The sequence below is a fragment of the Salminus brasiliensis genome, chromosome 15 (genome assembly GCF_030463535.1).
Source record: "Salminus brasiliensis chromosome 15, fSalBra1.hap2, whole genome shotgun sequence".
Taxonomy (NCBI): Eukaryota; Metazoa; Chordata; class Actinopteri; order Characiformes; family Bryconidae; genus Salminus; species Salminus brasiliensis.
Genome location: NC_132892.1, coordinates 31,787,234 through 31,803,918, shown reverse-complemented (window position 1 = coordinate 31,803,918; position 16,685 = coordinate 31,787,234). Strand labels below are relative to the sequence as shown.

Here is a 16,685-nt window from a genome sequence, read left to right as displayed (position 1 = left end):
GGGGATACTCACTGCATTAGCACGAGGAGACTCCTCTCCACGCTCCACGGTGGTCCTCGCACTCGCCTTACACAGTCCTTGCGTTGATGCCCTGTCTCCCCGCAGTAATAGCAGAGCCCCTCCCGGCTCCTCCTACTGCATTCCTCTGGGGCGAGGCGGCCGAGGCCCACCTTCATCGGCTCACCCGCGAACTGCGCAAATGACGACAGGTGGCGTGACTGAGCTCGAAAGTGGACAGAACGCTGCGTGTCTTGGCCGGCCGGCCCCCCAGCACTGCTGGGCCTGGCGGTAGTAGGGCGACTGTGGAGTTGGTCAAGCCGGATGGCGAGTGCAATGAGCTCTTCAAGCTCGAGGGGTTCGCCCCGGCATGCAGACGAGGGCTAAAAGCCTGTTGTGGAACAGGGCCACCAACGCTGGTTGGTTCCACCTACTGCCCGCGGCCAGAGTACACAATTCTAGCGCTTACTGGCCCGCAGATCGGGAGCCCTGTTCCATTCGTAGCAGGAGGTTTCCCTTGGTAAGGGTCTTGGAATACCACTTTGAAGTGCTTAAGGTACTACGAGAAGGGCTTATTTACAGCTCCTCTCAATGTGGCCGAGGGCCTGACAAGCGTCATTATCTTGAAAGACCAAGTACAATCCATCTTCAGCGGCCAGCAGATTTTGATTTAAAGTGTCCTGGTATTTCAAAGAGTTCATGATGCTGTGCACCATAACCTTTGGGCGAGAAACGAGCCCACAGCATCACCAATCCTCCCCCATACTTCTCAGTGGGCATGAGGTGCTTTTCCGCATACTCATTCTTTGTGTTACACCAGACCCACTTCAAATGTTTGTTGCCAAAAAGTTCTATCTTGGTCTCATCTGACCAAAGCACTGGATCCCAGTTGAAGTCCCAGTACCGCTTCGTGAACTCCAGACGTTTACGTTTATGCCTATTAGTGAAAAAAGGCTTTTTCCATGCTTGCCGCAAAAACAGCTTGTTGGCATGTAGATAGCACCTGATGATTGTCATGGAGACTTTGTGACCCCAAGATGCTGCTCTTTGATGCAATTCTCTAACAGTGAGCTTTGGAGAACTTTTTACTTCTCTTACCATCCTCCTCACTGTGCGTGGTGGCAAGATAAACTTGCGTCCTCGTCCAGGCTGGTTTGCCACTGTTCCAGTTGTTTAGACGTCTTGATGACTCCTCTGACTGTAGATACGGGCAGGTGTAGGCGAGGGGATGTTTTCTTGTAGCCATTGCCTGACTTAAGAAGGTCGACACAAATCTGCCTTATTTGTATGATGTGTTTTCTTGTCTTCAGATAAGATGGATAAGGTGTATTTTGGAGTGGATGAGAGAAATAGGCCTCTGGCTCACGTAATATTTATACCACAGGGAAACAGGACGTGATTAATGGTTTCTAGATCAACTTTAAAAAATAATGTAGAAATAACACAAATGCTTCAATTACATTATTTTCTAGGAATTGTTAGGGGTGCCAATAATTGTGGAACAGGTGATTTTATGATTTTTTTAAAAATTCACATTAGGTAAAGTTTACATTTTTCTACAATTTTACAATTTTGTAAAAAATGGAGTGTGAGAAATCTCTGAGTTCTTAATGACATTTGTAGCTTCTTATTCAAACAGAAAAAAACCTGTGTAATGTGTCATTCTACCTATAGATGGCCCAAAGAGCATCTCAGTGTCCATCAGTCCCTCTGGTGAAATACTGCAGGGCAGTTCAGTAACTCTGACCTGCAGCAGTGATGGAAACCCACCTGTGCAGAACTTCACCTGGTTTAAAGAAGGTGGAAGCTCACCTGTAGGATCTGGACACAGTTACAGTGCTGTACAGAGTGGATCCTACTACTGTGTAGCTCAGAATACATACGGCTCTCAGACAGCACCTGCAGTGCCGGTCACTCTAGAAGGTGTTAATGGTGGGAAAAGATACATCTCATTAATATTGATTAAAATGATTATAATTTCTAAATGACTTTGTTATCTGTTATCTGCACCCAGGGATCAAGAGTATTGGTCTGTATGCAGCTGTTGGAGTGTCCACTGGCTGTTTGTTGGTTATTAGTGTTATTGTGTGTGTAAGGTAAGAGTATGAAGATTAGACGATCAACAAGCTTAAAAAAGTGATTTAAAATGAACATTAATGCAGATTATTTTACCTTATTTTGAATCAAATCAATCAATTTTCTATTAAAGCTAATAATAAAACATGAGATTCAGCAGAACATGAGACAGAGCAGGACTATTGTCCATAGTAAGGTAATGACTGATCAATAATAAATCATGATGATTAAACACTGACTCTTCTCTGAAAGCAGGAACAAGAAGAAGAAGAGAAAGGTGGAGGAACACGACTACCAGGTGAGCTGTTAAAGACTGCTGTTGGAGAGAAGCTGCACAGTTTAGTGTTTTCTAATCTGATTAAGCTCCTGAAGGGCTTGTTTCTGACCTGTTGAGCTGATTCAGTGGGTTCGAGCAGGGTAAACCCTCCACTCTGCAGTGTAGAGAAACTCCAGCAGCTGGAGTCATTACAGATCTCCACCTGTAGATGGCTGTGCTGGATAAGACGTGTGTAGAGAAGCACAGGTGTAGAGTAAAAGTGCTGTCCAAGGTGCTGACTGAGAGCTCTGCAGTTTGGAGTCTCCAGCACTGTGATTCAGTCTCAGCACCTCCGCTCACAACAACACTTCATGAACATCACAGACCAGAAGAATGAGAGAAAACTGTGATTCTTAAACTTTCAGAAATAGTTTACGAGTCAACAACTAACTCAACGTCTTCACTCTGATGTGTTTTCTGGGAAACGTCTCCATAGTCTTAGTTGAGAACAGTCCTTTACACTCAGCAGTGTTTAGTTCTGTAACATCCTGGATAAAACTGGTGAACATTCCTGCTGGAGCTTCTTGAAGTGAGGCATCAAACATGTCAGGCTGTGGTTAAAGGAGGAGATTCTGATGAATGGATTTAATGAAGGAGTGAATTTATTTAGTTCTGTGTTCAAACTGATCCTGTTCTCTAACCCTCCTCTCTCCAGAACACTGACCCTAATGCTCAGGACGACACGTACACGGCTCTTCACCCCATGTCCAGGTCCTCTGATGATGTGTACCACACACTTGCAGTAAGTGTCTCTTCAGAAACAAACACCAAATGTCTTCATTTCTCCTCCTCTGCTTCATTCTGTCTTTCCCTCAAACAGACTGTTGATTCCAGACCTGCTGATGATGTCTACACAGCTCTGGATCCTCAGTGCAGATCTCCTGAGTACGACACTCTAGCAGTGAGTGAATCCACTTGTACTGATGACTGTTTTGGAGCTCCTGGAAGATCTGGTAGACTTTAAGCTCCAGCAGTGTCTCCACTTTGGACTCTCCTTCACTAGCAGCTGAACAGCTTCACACGTTCTTCATCTGTGGAGTTTGTACTGGGATCTGTTTTCTCAGCTCTTCTGTTTGTCTTCCTCATGTTTCTTCTTCCTCCATGATCCTGCTGGATCTTTATCTTCTTTTTCAGTTCTTCTTCTCTCTCTTCATCAGCTGACATCCTCTGCTGTCTGTTATTCTGTCCTCATGTTGTTCTCAGCATCTGGTTCTCGCCTGATACGAATCAGCCAGAAGAAACCATAAGTCATAGAGACACGAAACTTGGTAAACTACTCAGTCAATTCAGTAATACTCAGTAATACAATTCAGTCAGCCATAAAGGGGCATTACAGCGCAGGTTGACACATTTTCATTATAAAAAGTTTTTAGAGACAAAGTTTTGAGAAAAAGAATTTTTTCCAGATTATTTTGCCTAAATTAGGAGTGTAAAGCTCCACCTATGTAGATTGTGTAGCTGATTTGCATAATATGCCCCACCTACATTTGCAAACTAGTACTAGATTTTTCTCTCAATCCTCAGATAACTGGTGTAAAAAAAAAATCTAAATTCAGAACCTCAATTATGATCACATATTGAGATTTGTATGTAATATATGACATATACTAATCAATATTATTGGAAGGAATTATTACAATTATTAATAAATTCTATATCTCAAGAATGCTTAATAAAAAAATGACTAGATTAAATTCTAAGATAGCCCATCAACTCATGAATCTCATTAGGGGTGCTGTAAATGCTACATGAATGATTTTCAGTATCTGTACATTAAGCTGAAATTTTGCAGGCAGTGTCGATCAGTGCAACAAATTAAAACATGTGTCTTAACATAGACAGGGAGGAAAAATCTAACAAAAAGTACAACTTTTTTTTTTTAACTTTGCTATTACAAAAACACGCTTTTTACTTTAGTCCTTGTATTTTGTCTTGTATTTTTGTACAATTCCCTCTATCACTGAATCATTGCAGCCTTGGTATTGGTGCTTGGTAAGCACTTATATTGCTTTACTTTATCAGCAGTTGGTCTGATGATCACAAAATTATAAACACATGAATAAGTTGAGACTCTGATCAGGTGAGCAAATTTTGGTCCAAACTGGCCGTAAGGGGGCGCTACATACTATCACTGTAATTCTTATTATGCTGATATTATGATGTATATAGAATATCTCCTTGGACTCCTTGTCTAACATTTTGACTTCTTTATGCACAGACTACAGCTTATTATACAAAGGTCAAAAGGTCAATCTGAACAGAACTCAGTGACCATCTTGACCCCAATAGATCAGTTCATATGAAATTAATCATAGACTGTGGTCATAGAGCACTTCTCAACAATTATGACCAATGATAAACTCTGACTGACTGCAGGCATCATCCTTTCTCTCTAAATAAGGCCCAAACTGCAGGAGGCATTTGCAGACCTAGTTGGCCCATTGTGCTGAATCATGCTTGAAGTCTCGGGTTGCAGCTTTGTCTATATTACTTATTGTTATTATTATTACTATTATTATTATTATTATACTTCACATATATAATATTATATAGGCTACATCTATATTGTGTACGTTTGTGTTTTCACAGTGTTTATGTCCTCCGTCACGTCTTCAGGGTGTGTGTGACTGTGAAGCTTCACCACAGTTTCCTGTGCTTGTTCTTTTTTCTTTCAGACTGTGAGAAAGCAACACTGACTGTCACCATGGAAACCACTCAGACTGATCAGATCCACCCAACAGAGTGTGAGAAGAGGGGTGTGGAGTGATGCTGTACTGGTTGTAACTGAGTGAGGTGTTCAGTACTGAAATGATGAAAGTACTTTAGTGCAGATCTGAGATCAGTTTAACAGTCAGAGATCTGGACTTACTTCAAATACAGCAAAGTTTCTGCAGCTGCTTCTTAATTCAGATTAAAACAACTTGTTGGAGATCAGCAGCTCAAATCCATGCCTGGGAGTCCAACTGTGCAGACCTTTCAGTAAGCCCCACCCCATCTGAGAAGCCTGAGTCCAGCATGTGGAGTCCACACTGTAAAACACTTACAGTCAGAAAGGAAACTGACTGCCGGGGTGAGCAGTGATGTACTGGGTAGAACATCGGGATGAAAAGTGAACTAAAGAAAGAGAAATTTAGAAGCTTTAAGAGCAGCGTTCAGCTTTTAGAGTCTGCTTTGGAAAAGTTCTTTCTCTACTGTCTTTCATTCACATTAATATTGACTCAAACGATCATCAGTTACAGACAACAAATGATTCACAGATCAGAAACCATTTCTATTAAAAATCTATAATATTGGTTTTGTATATTTTATATTATTAAAGGTATCAGTGTGTGTTTAAACGAAACATGCACATAACTGTATATATTTCTCATTTTCTATATATTTGTTTTTTAAACATACAATATACAATTATTTTATACTATATTAACATAACCATAACCATACCATACAATATACAATATATAATATGCTGTATATTTGTCAGCCCTGCGGCGCCGGCTCACGAATCTGGTTAAGACTTCGTTGGAGCCTGCTAGCTCTCCCAGTCCCGTCTTCACACCCCATAGCGCGTATCCGGTAGGCAAGCCTGATACGTACAGTGGCAATCCGGAGCTTTGTGAGGGGTTCTTGCTTCAGTGTGAGGTCTTCTTTAAGAACTCTCCAACCGGCACTGACCAGGCGAAGATTGCCTTTATAGTATCCCAGCTCGCAGGGAAAGCTCTGGATTGGGCCACTGCCACCTGGACGGAGCTAAGTGAAGGATCCCTCTCGGATTACCTTAAGCATTTTAAGGCGGTGTTTCTACACCCCCGAGAGGGACTCACCAAGGGCGACCTGCTGCTGCGGATGGAGCAGGGCTCCCGGTCGGTTGCTCAATACTCCCTGGACCAGCTCTTGGGTCGCCCTACTCACCCCAGACCCCACGGAGCTGGGGGATCGGTCGCCTGTCCCACGAAGCAGGCCAGCCAAGGGGCGCCAGGGGTATATTACTTTCCAGTTCTGCGGGAGCAGCGGCCTCCGCCTCACCAAGTACGCCGGAGAGTAAGCCCATGGAGGTGGGTATTGGCCGCTTGGCCCCGGAGGAATGCAGTCGAAGGACCAGAGAGGGGCTGTGTTTCTACTGCGGGGACGCGGGGCATCGTCGCAGGGACTGCCGGAAGAGGATCCTGATGGCTTCCTGCTCAAACACAGATGGGCGCAGGGAGGGGGCTCCTCGCGCTAATGCGGTGAGTCTGCCCGTTCAGGGGCTTGTGTCACGGTCGATCACGTTGCCGGTATTAGTGACCTACCAGTCCCAGTCTGTGTGTGTTGCAGCGTTGATCGACTGCGGTGCGGAGGGGAGCTTCCTGAGGGCCGACATCGTCGAGTGCCTGAGGATCCCGGTGGAGGAACTCCTGAGACCTCTCCGCATCACCGCCCTGGACGGGCAGTCCATGGGTCCTCGGCCCATCACCCACGTGACGACTGAGGTCCACCTAGCCGCTAGCTTCTTGCACTGCTGGTGCTCCTGGCCTCTGAGCATGAACTGATACTAGGTCTGCCATGGCTGAGTAAACACAACCCTCATATTTCCTGGCCTGACAGGGAGATAGTGTCTTGGTCCTTGTATTGCCACGCACACTGCCTCAATCTCACCCCCCTTAGAGTCAGGTCCACTTCTGTGGAGAGTCCAGAGCCAGAGTCCCTAGTCGTCCTGCCTTCCGAGTATGCAGACCTTGTAGACGTCTTCTCTAAGTCCGGTGCTGCTAAGCTTCCCCCCCACCGCCCGTATGACTGCGCCATCGACCTAGTGGAGGGAGCGGTCTTACCCAAAGCACGAGTTTATCCCCTCACTGGGGAGGAGGAACGGGCGATGGAGGAGTACATAGACGAAGCCTTAGCACAGGGGTACATCACGCCATCTATGTCTCCTGGATGACATACTGGTGTACTCCCCCGACCTGATCACCCAGGTGTGTCACGTCCGCCTGGTCCTGGCGAGACTCAGGTCCCACCTGCTGTTTGTTAAATTAGAGAAGTGTGTGTTCCATGTGCCGGAGATACCTTTTCTGGGTTACATTATCAGCGAGCGGGGGGTTCTTATGGATCAGGCAAAGGTTCAGGCGGTTCTGGATTGGCCGTCACCAGGCTCGGTCAAGGAAGTACAGAGCTTTCTAGGCTTCGCAAACTTCTACAGGAGGTTCATTAGAGACTTCAGTAGTTTGGCAGCGCCCATCACGTCATTACTCAAGGGAGCCTCGCGGCGCATCACATGGATGCAGGCCGCAGAGGACTCGTTTCAAGCACTTAAGCGTGCCTTCACGTCAGCCCCATTGTTGCGCCACCCCGATCCCTGTAGACCGTTCGTGGTGGAGGTGGATGCCTCCAGTACAGGGGTGGGGGCCGTCCTGTCACAAAGACAGGAGGGAAGCGACCGCTTGCACCCCGTCGCGTTTTACTCAAAGAAGCTCACAGGAGCAGAGTGGAACTACGGGTAGGGGATCTGGAGCTCCTGGCAGTCAAGATGGCGCTGTCAAAGTGGCGCCATTGGTTGGAGGGCACTGACCACCCATTCCTGGTACTTACCGACCATAAGAACCACGAATATCTCCGGCAAGCTAAGTGTCTGAACCCCAGGCAAGCCAGGTGGTCCCTGTTTTTCGCCAGGTTCCGGTTTCACATCACGTACAGGCCAGGCTCCCGTAACACCAAGGCGGACGCCCTCCCCTGCATCCACCAAACGGCGGAGGGGGGGGAGGTCGACCCAGTACCCGTATTACCACCTTCTGTTTCAGTCGCGGCGATTCAATGGGACTTCGATACAGAGATAGCCGAGGCGCTTTCCAGCACCGTCGTTCCCGGGGTGTGAATTTCGGAATCCCGGAGGACATAGTATCAGACCGAGGGACCCAGTTCACATCCCGGTGTGGGGTGCGTTTTGCGAGCACCTGGGGGTGAGTGTAAGTCTTTCCTCAGGATACCACCCTCAGACCAATGGCCAGTGCGAGCGCACTAACCAGGAGCTGGGTACGTTTCTGCGGATCTACTGTCACGACTACCCCAGCGACTGGTCGCGGTATCTGGTTTGGGCCGAGATGGCCCAGAACTCACTGAGGTGTGCGACCACTGGCCTCACCCCCTATCAGTGCATGTTAGGCTACCAACCCCCGTTGGCCCCTTGGACTGCTGCAGAGACCCAGGTACCAGCAGTCGATGCATGGATGCGCCGCAGCGAAGCCATCTGGGCCAAGACCCATCAGCACATCCAGACCTTCCTGCGGCGCTATAAGACACAGGCCGATCGGAAGCGTGGGGAGACCCCGTCATATGCACCTCGAGATCGCGTATAGGTCTCCACACGGGACATTCGAACTGGTCTTCCGTCTCAGAAATTGGCAGCTAAGTACATGGGTCCATTCAAGGTTGTCAAGCACATCAACGAGGTTTCTGTTATGGTTCGTTTACCCCCCGCACTCACGTATACATCCTGTGTTTCATGTGTCGCAGCTCAAGCCTGTGGTGTCTGGGCCCCTGGACGAGGCCACCCCGGGCCGGCCTCGCGGTCGCCCCAGGAAGTCGCGGGCCCCCGGCCGTGGAGGGCTCTCCAGTCGGCAGGTGCCGCAGCCCGTCTCGTCGGGCCGAGTGGGCCCGCTCCCGGACGTTCCTGGTTCTCGGGCATCTGGCCGGCGACCGGGCCGCCTCGGGGGGGTACTGTCAGCCCTGCAGTGCTGCGCCCCCCCCAGGGTCCACAGGCTCCTTGGGACTTTTCAGTCGATGTTGGGTTGATTTCAATGTTCATGTACTTTCTGTTCCTCCCGTTGGTTTTCTCACTAAGGACTTTTATGTTGACAGCGGTCTAAGTAAGATGCCATGTTTTCTGTTAAGTTCTGATTAGTTCCACCTGAGAGCTGGAGTACAAAGGGAGCAAACGCAGATGCCTCGGCGCCGAGAATTACTCTTGCGATGCCAAGCTGTGAGGTTGGCTTCACGTTCAGGAGACTTCTAGGGAGGTCTACGAGTTCAGTAGTAGATGCTCTATCCGAGCGGTTTCTGGTTCACCGGTTGGTCGCCAGGGAGATTTGGCGTCCGGTTCCCTTGCACCCTAGTCAAGTAAGTTCATCAGCGCCTGACGAGCGTGGTTTTGGGGTGAGGCTTTTGTTTGCTAGTTTCATTGGTTCCTTTGCGTTCTAGCCTTCCTCCCCCCCGTTTGATTTGTCCCCTCTCGCTTTGCTCCCGGACTACTTTCCAGCCTCAGGTGGTCTTCCAGGTTAAGCCCCATTTCAGTTGTCACCTGTTTGTTTTCTATTTCTGTTTATTGGACCCTGTACTTTGCTGCCTCATTTTTGTTGTGTTTGTTTGGTTTCATTATTAAAGACCATATTCTTGCATTGCTCTGTCCCTGCGAGTGTTCCCTTGTCTCGCCTATCCAGCATGACAATACATTCTTATAAATATAGACTGTAAGTATATAAGTACAGTATATTATTACATTATACTCTTTTTTGCAACTGATCATTTTTAAATATCTGTAGACTAGTATTCATTCTTTACTTTATTTTTTTCATTATTTTTATTATTCTACTTTTTTATTAGTAAGTTTTAATGTATGCTTTGTGATCTACTGAATGAAAGATGGTGTAGAAATAAAGTCTGCTAGTTTTCACCAGATGAAGGTGAGTCTCTACAGAGCTCCAGATATCAGTCAGTGATGGGTCTGATGGGACAGAGTGCATGTAGTTACACCTACATTCCTCTAGATGGCAGCATGAACCAACAGTAGATGATAAACCAGCTCTGACATCATCACCACAGAGACCAATCAGAATAGAAGAACCACAAACCAGAGAGAGAGAGAGAGAGAGAGAGAGAGAGAGAGAGAGAGAGAGAGAAGTAAAAATGAAAGCTTTCTATGTAGCTGATAAACTTTTACAACACACTGAATTCATGTTTGAAGGGAAATCAAATTCAGGAAGGTCCAGTTAGAGGAAGGTTCCTCAAGCTAAGGTCCGAATCATGGTGTCTGACCTGCATTATGATTCAGGGCCGTATCCTGTTTACTGAAGTGGTCTAGTAGCTCTACCAGCACTTTATGTAGCAACACCTGAACCTCCAATTAAACTACAGTACAATTCAGCTCCTTTCAGCAAAATTTACACTGAACTGAACCAATAATAAAGAAGAAATCCTCTAAATAAATCTTCTTTTCTCATTTCAAGTGAGCGACCTACTTTAACTGCTTCAGGAACGAAGCTCAGGAGGTTAGCTCCAAACAACATGGCTTTCCAGCCCAAATCCTCTCTGATTCAGAGCGGCTTTTCTCTCCATAGAAGATCAGCACACTTAATAACATCCGACTGAAATGTGGAGCATGTTCTAGAGAGTTTATGGGGAAGAATTCCTCACACTGACAATCAGTCCTGATTTAGCCTCCATCCATAAGAGCTGAGAGAGAATCCTGTCAGAACATCAACAAACTCATCCAGTTAAAGCCTGAAAGACTCTTATTATTATACCATGCTCTGATATTGAGAGAAAGTGAGGATGAAGTCCAGCAGAGTTTGGAGACACTTTTTAGATGGACAAATTTAATTAGTGGAAATTTACCAGTATAAATATTTCTCACATTAGATAATTATGTATAATACATTTAAAAATCAGCTAAACAATCTATACTGAGAACGTGTCTATGCTCAACAATATTGGAGTGTTGTATCTCTATTGTTTTAATGCTTTTTATCTTTGTTATATAATTTTATACAGTTAAAATGTGAACATGCTTTCTGTATTTCTTTCCATTTATATTAGGGAATCATATTTTTACTTTAGTTTTACTTATGGATGCAATAATAAAATTTAACGAAAGTAGGCTTGCTCATTATACAAAATAAACATATTGTTTTTATATTTTGTGAATTGGTTTGGTCAGCTGTTTTCTTTGCTGACCATTAGGACATTTAGGAATTATTCCCATTGGGAATTGTGTTACTGAAAGAAATTAATATAAGTACACTATCACTATCTACCAATCCTCTTCTGACGCCAAACAGCTCTGACCCGTCGAGGCATTAAACCTCTGAAAGTCCTGTGGTATCTGGACACCTTTATACATTAGCAGAGTCCTGTGAATTGTGAGGTTAGGCCTGAGAGAAATCCAAAAGGTCAGAACAGATGCTAAACCTTTAGAACAACACACTGAGCCTGTTTCCTGTCTGCTATGTCGACCTTCTGCTTCTTCCCCACCCTAACTTTGGCTGGGGCTACTTCTGCACTGCTGACGCACAGGAAATGACATCAGAAATTAACAAAAAATGTCAGGTGCAGCTTCCAGTGCTCATCAACGGAGAAACTGAACACAATTATCATCAACCTCTGACCCATGAGGGAACTTTACTGTTTTTAGCACTGGTGCTCAGAAACCGACCAGCCTTATCTGACCATCTAGAGAGACGTGGCCTGAGTGGTCAGAGAAAAAAAAGGTCTAGTGTGAGAAAATGAAGCTGAGGTAACTCACTATGACAACATCTTATGACCACACCTAAACCACATCCCTTCTGCTAGTTTCAACTGATGAAGCTCCTCCAGTTCTCTGCATTCGTTCTCTGGGTTCAGGAGATGAGCGTCGCTTAATGAAGGTAGGAGAACACTCTCAGTGCTTTTAGAATTAGTGAAGAGTGATAAATTTAGAGTTAATGAGTGGAGAAATGAACTCGCTGAACAAGTGGAGTTGGACTGTTGGTCTCTAGAGGAGATCTCTACTATAACTAACTGCCATTTTGGAGGTATTCTATGGTCAAGGCTGTTTGCTGTCTTTTTGTTTGTGTTGTTTTAGAGGTCACATAAAGTGGTACAGTCAAGTTGTGCTGGTTTGCTACATCTATGCACTGTTTTGAATTTTACAGGTTAATAAACACCCAGGCAGGGCAGCAGAAACGGTGTAATCTGGTCTTTGTTAAGAGTGTACATTTTCCTGCTGTTCACTTTCAGCTTTACTTTGGGACCATGGCTAAATACTACTGTGATTTATGATGATGACATGGTCTTGTTTACTTATTTACAAAAATCATTCATAACATTTTATTGCAATTTTACAAATATCTACAGTGACATCTGTCAAGGGGTGGATATATTAAGCAGCATGTGAACATTTATGTGTTAAAAGCATAAGAATCTGAGACACCTTGACAGTGGCTAAATTGTGATGGATAGATCGTGTAGGGTGTTCCCATTATGCAGTGGTTAGTACCTACCAAAAGTGCTCTATGTGTGGGCACCTAACGCTCACAATATTTTGCAGACGCTCTACCCAATATTTTGCAGATGGTGCTAATGTAATGGCTAATTTATAATATCTTGCTTTAATAAAGTAACAGCATGTTTAAACTGAAAGCTCCTTTCACACCAGAATGTAAGTGATTTGAGATAAATAGAGATATTTATGAATCCAAAAAAAGCCTTTATCACCTGTATTTATTACATTTTATGACGTTTTGATTTTTGATTTATGATTTATGACGTTCTGATTATATAGGTTTAAGTGATGACGTCACTCAGAAAGTCTCTGACCATTCGGTGGCTGTTTCTGATTTTCCTTTCAGGTCAGTCAGAGATGCTACATCCCATCAAAATATCAGCTACACTAAAGTTTAAAGAGATAAAATAATGTTTATATATGATGCTCTGATCAGTGCTGTGTGTGTGTGTGAAAGGCAAACAGATCTGTGCACTGTTTACACCTTTCTGCATTCTGTCTTGCAGGAGTTGTTGCCCAGTATTGGGAGAATGTGAATTACAGACCTATCTGTGCCCTAAAGAGGTCTACAGTGACCATGCACTGCACTTACGTAGACTCATGGTCCCATAGAGCTTTGTGGAGCAAAGACCTACCTACATATTTAGAGCCTCTTAATCTGTTACATGATCCAGAGTACAGCCACAGGGTTCAATACATCAGCGACTACACCCTCATACTGAGAGATGTGACAGAAAAGGACCAAAGGAAATACTTCTTCAATGTTATGACAGAAACAGGCATTTATCAAACTCTAGATGAAGTAGATCTTTCAGTCACAGGTAAGCTCCATCAGCAGAAATAAGACACTGTACTTCATTCACTGGTGAACAGGATTCCTCCAGCAGTTCTGTAATAGAATCACATCAGTCCTTCAAACCACACCTGAAGAACACTGCTTAGAACTGGAGAACCAGAATCCACAAAGCATCTCAGAGTAAGAGAGCTGATCTAGGATCAGTTTCTGTGAGTGAGATCTTCATAAACAGGACTGGATCTGATCCTAGGTCAGTATTTTAATTGAGTGATCAGGGTTTAGGTTTACTTTCAATTCTTCTTTAGGTTTGATTTCTTCTTTAAGACACCAGTGAGTTCAAACCCATTTATTCAGCTAATGTGAGGATGATGCAGTAGAAGTGGGTTTCTCTTGTTGGCAGATCTCCAGGTGGAGGTTCCTGAGAGAGTGATAGAGGGAGGTGAAGTCACTCTCACATGTAAAACCACCTGCATTCTGACTGTCAGACCAACATTCACCTGGTACAGAAATGGAGCTCCTTTATCCTCCAGAACTGATCAACTCCACCTGCAGTCGGTCAGCAGGGAGGATGCAGGCAGGTATCACTGTGCTGTAGAGGGTCAGGAGCTTCACTCTCCTGAAGTCACTCTTAATGTCAGATGTAAGTACAGATTCATTCATTCAGTCTCAGAAAACAAACAGAGCTGAGGGTTCGTGCTGAACTGATTGTGCTCTAATTGAACCCAAAGTTGATGCAGTTTCAGGATCATCAGCGATCTCTAAATCCAAAAAAATACTGACACCAGCAACATAAACACACTTACTGTAAAACTGTGAATCCTAATTCCAATGCTGGAGATCCAGTGTCCTAACACACATGGGTTCAGTAATTAGTCACATTTGTATTTGTTTATACAAAGCATTGTATTACATAATAATACTTGCTTGTATGTTAATGGTTTGATTACCTCTTTGGTCACACTGTCTATGCATTAACCAGGTCAGCACAAGGTACAAACTCTCATTTTAGATAACATAAGTTCCAGAGCAGTCTCACATGTGGAAGTTGAAGACACATGTTTGAAGTTTTCCCATCTACCGAAAGTGTTTTATTCTATTGGGGAATATAAGCTTAGGTGATAATACCGTCTCAGAGTATGAAACAGTATATGTACAGTATGAAAATTTGTGTCCGAAATAGTGCAGTTGAGAGACTGAGGAATAGAAAGACCAAATGAGACTGGTTCTCCCACGTTTAGGCTCGTAGCTATCTAGGCTTAGATAAGTTAGCTAGCAAGCTAACCGAGGCTTAAATCACACACGTTTAGAGGATAAAGCAAATAAGTTGGGTTTGTTTTTCCCCCACCTGGGGAGCACCCACTAAACCCACACCATGTGGCTCCCTGAAATGCACAATAGGGATTGAGCTTATTTGGTCATGTAACAGACCAAATAACATCTGTATGAATCAGACTTTTTTAGCAGATAATGCTGAAATGAACGATAGAGATGTGCAATAACACATGAAGTTTTTCTTTAGGGTTTCTTAAAACGGAAAAGAACTCGCATAAACTGTAATGTGTCGTTCTACCTCTAGATGGCCCAAAGAGCGTCTCAGTGTCCATCAGTCCCTCTGGTGACATAGTGGAGGGCAGTTCAGTGACTCTGACCTGCAGCAGTGATGGAAACCCACCTGTGCAGAAATACACCTGGTTTAAAGGAGCATCATTAGTAGCAACAGGAGAGACCTTCACAATTAACAAGATCAGCTCTGTGAACAGTGGAGGATACAAGTGTAGATCCAGTAATGAACATGGAGAGAAATACTCTGATACTGTAACTCTGAATGTTCTGTGTGAGTATTTCATTAATATCCACTAAAGAGGAACTTACTGACTTTCATTAAGATCACTGGAACTCTCACAGTCCACTCATATATTCTCATATTTTCTATTTTCTAGATCCTCCAAAGAGCGTCTCAGTGTCCATCAGTCCCTCTGGTGAAATAGTGGAGGGCAGTTCAGTGACTCTGACCTGCAGCAGTGATGGAAACCCACCTGTGCAGAAATATACCTGGTTTAAAGGAACATCATTAGTAGCAACAGGAGAGACCTTCACAATGAAGAAGATCAGCTCTGTGAACAGTGGAGGATACAAGTGTAGATCCAGTAATGAACATGGAGAGAAATACTCTGATACTGTAACTCTGAATGTTCTGTGTGAGTAGTTCATTAATATCCACTAATGAGGAACTTACTGACTTTCATTAAGATCACTGGAACTCTCACAGTCCACTCATATATTCTCATATTTTCTATTTTCTAGATCCTCCAAAGAGAGTTTCAGTGTCCATCAGTCCCTCTGGTGAAATAGTGGAGGGCAGTTCAGTGACTCTGACCTGCAGCAGTGATGGAAACCCACCTGTGCAGAAATATACCTGGTTTAAAGGTACATCATTAGTAGCAACAGGAGAGACCTTCACAATGAAGAAGATCAGCTCTGTGAACAGTGGAGGATACAAGTGTAGATCCAGTAATGAACATGGAGAGAAATACTCTGATACTGTAACTCTGAATGTTCTGTGTGAGTGCTTGTTTACCTCTTCCTGTTCCTGGTTCTATATTCTGTATCTAATTTCCTGTAATGATTAATGTTCTCTTGTTCTCTGATGTTTAGATCCTCCAAAGAGTGTCTCAGTGTCCATCAGTCCCTCTGGTAAAATCATGGAGGGCAGTTCAGTGAGTCTGACCTGCAGCAGTGATGGAAACCCACCTGTGCAGAAATACACCTGGTTTAGGAAGGCGGATAAAGAAGTTCTGCAGAAATGGACCAATCAGATCTACAGCATCACAAACATCAGATCTGCAGATAGTGGAGAATATCAGTGCATGGCAACCAACACACAAGGTTCTCGATCATCAGGGTACAAGTCATTAACTGTTCTATGTAAGTTCTTGTTCTGCTTCATTTAGAGTTGAAATGATGAAACTGACATAATCTGAGACGTCATCTCTGTATTTAAAGAAGCTCTACTATCATTATATTTCATAGACGCTCCAAAGAAAGTCTGGGTGTCCATCAGTGAATCAGCTTTAAGCAGTTCAGTGACTCTGACCTGCAGCAGTGATGCAAACCCACCTGTGCAGAACTACACCTGGTTTAAAGAAGGTGGAGGCTCACCTGTAGGATCTGGACACAGTTACAGTGCTGTACAGAGTGGATCCTACTACTGTGTAGCTCAGAATACATACGGCTCTCAGACAGCAGCTGCAGTGCCGGTCACTCTAGAAGGT

At 44.4% G+C, this 16,685-nt stretch overlaps 1 protein-coding gene across 1 annotated transcript in view; it reads left to right on the top strand.

Moving 5' to 3' along the window:
• LOC140535540 (sialoadhesin-like) overlaps positions 1-16,685 on the top strand; it is a 49,232-nt gene that overhangs the window by 32,042 nt on the left and 505 nt on the right. The window contains 7 exon segments of the mRNA XM_072656940.1: positions 1,672-1,862; positions 3,763-3,769; positions 14,990-15,247; positions 15,354-15,611; positions 15,718-15,975; positions 16,069-16,338; positions 16,444-16,683. Of these exon segments, the coding sequence (XP_072513041.1) occupies positions 1,672-1,862; positions 3,763-3,769; positions 14,990-15,247; positions 15,354-15,611; positions 15,718-15,975; positions 16,069-16,338; positions 16,444-16,683 (1,482 nt within the window).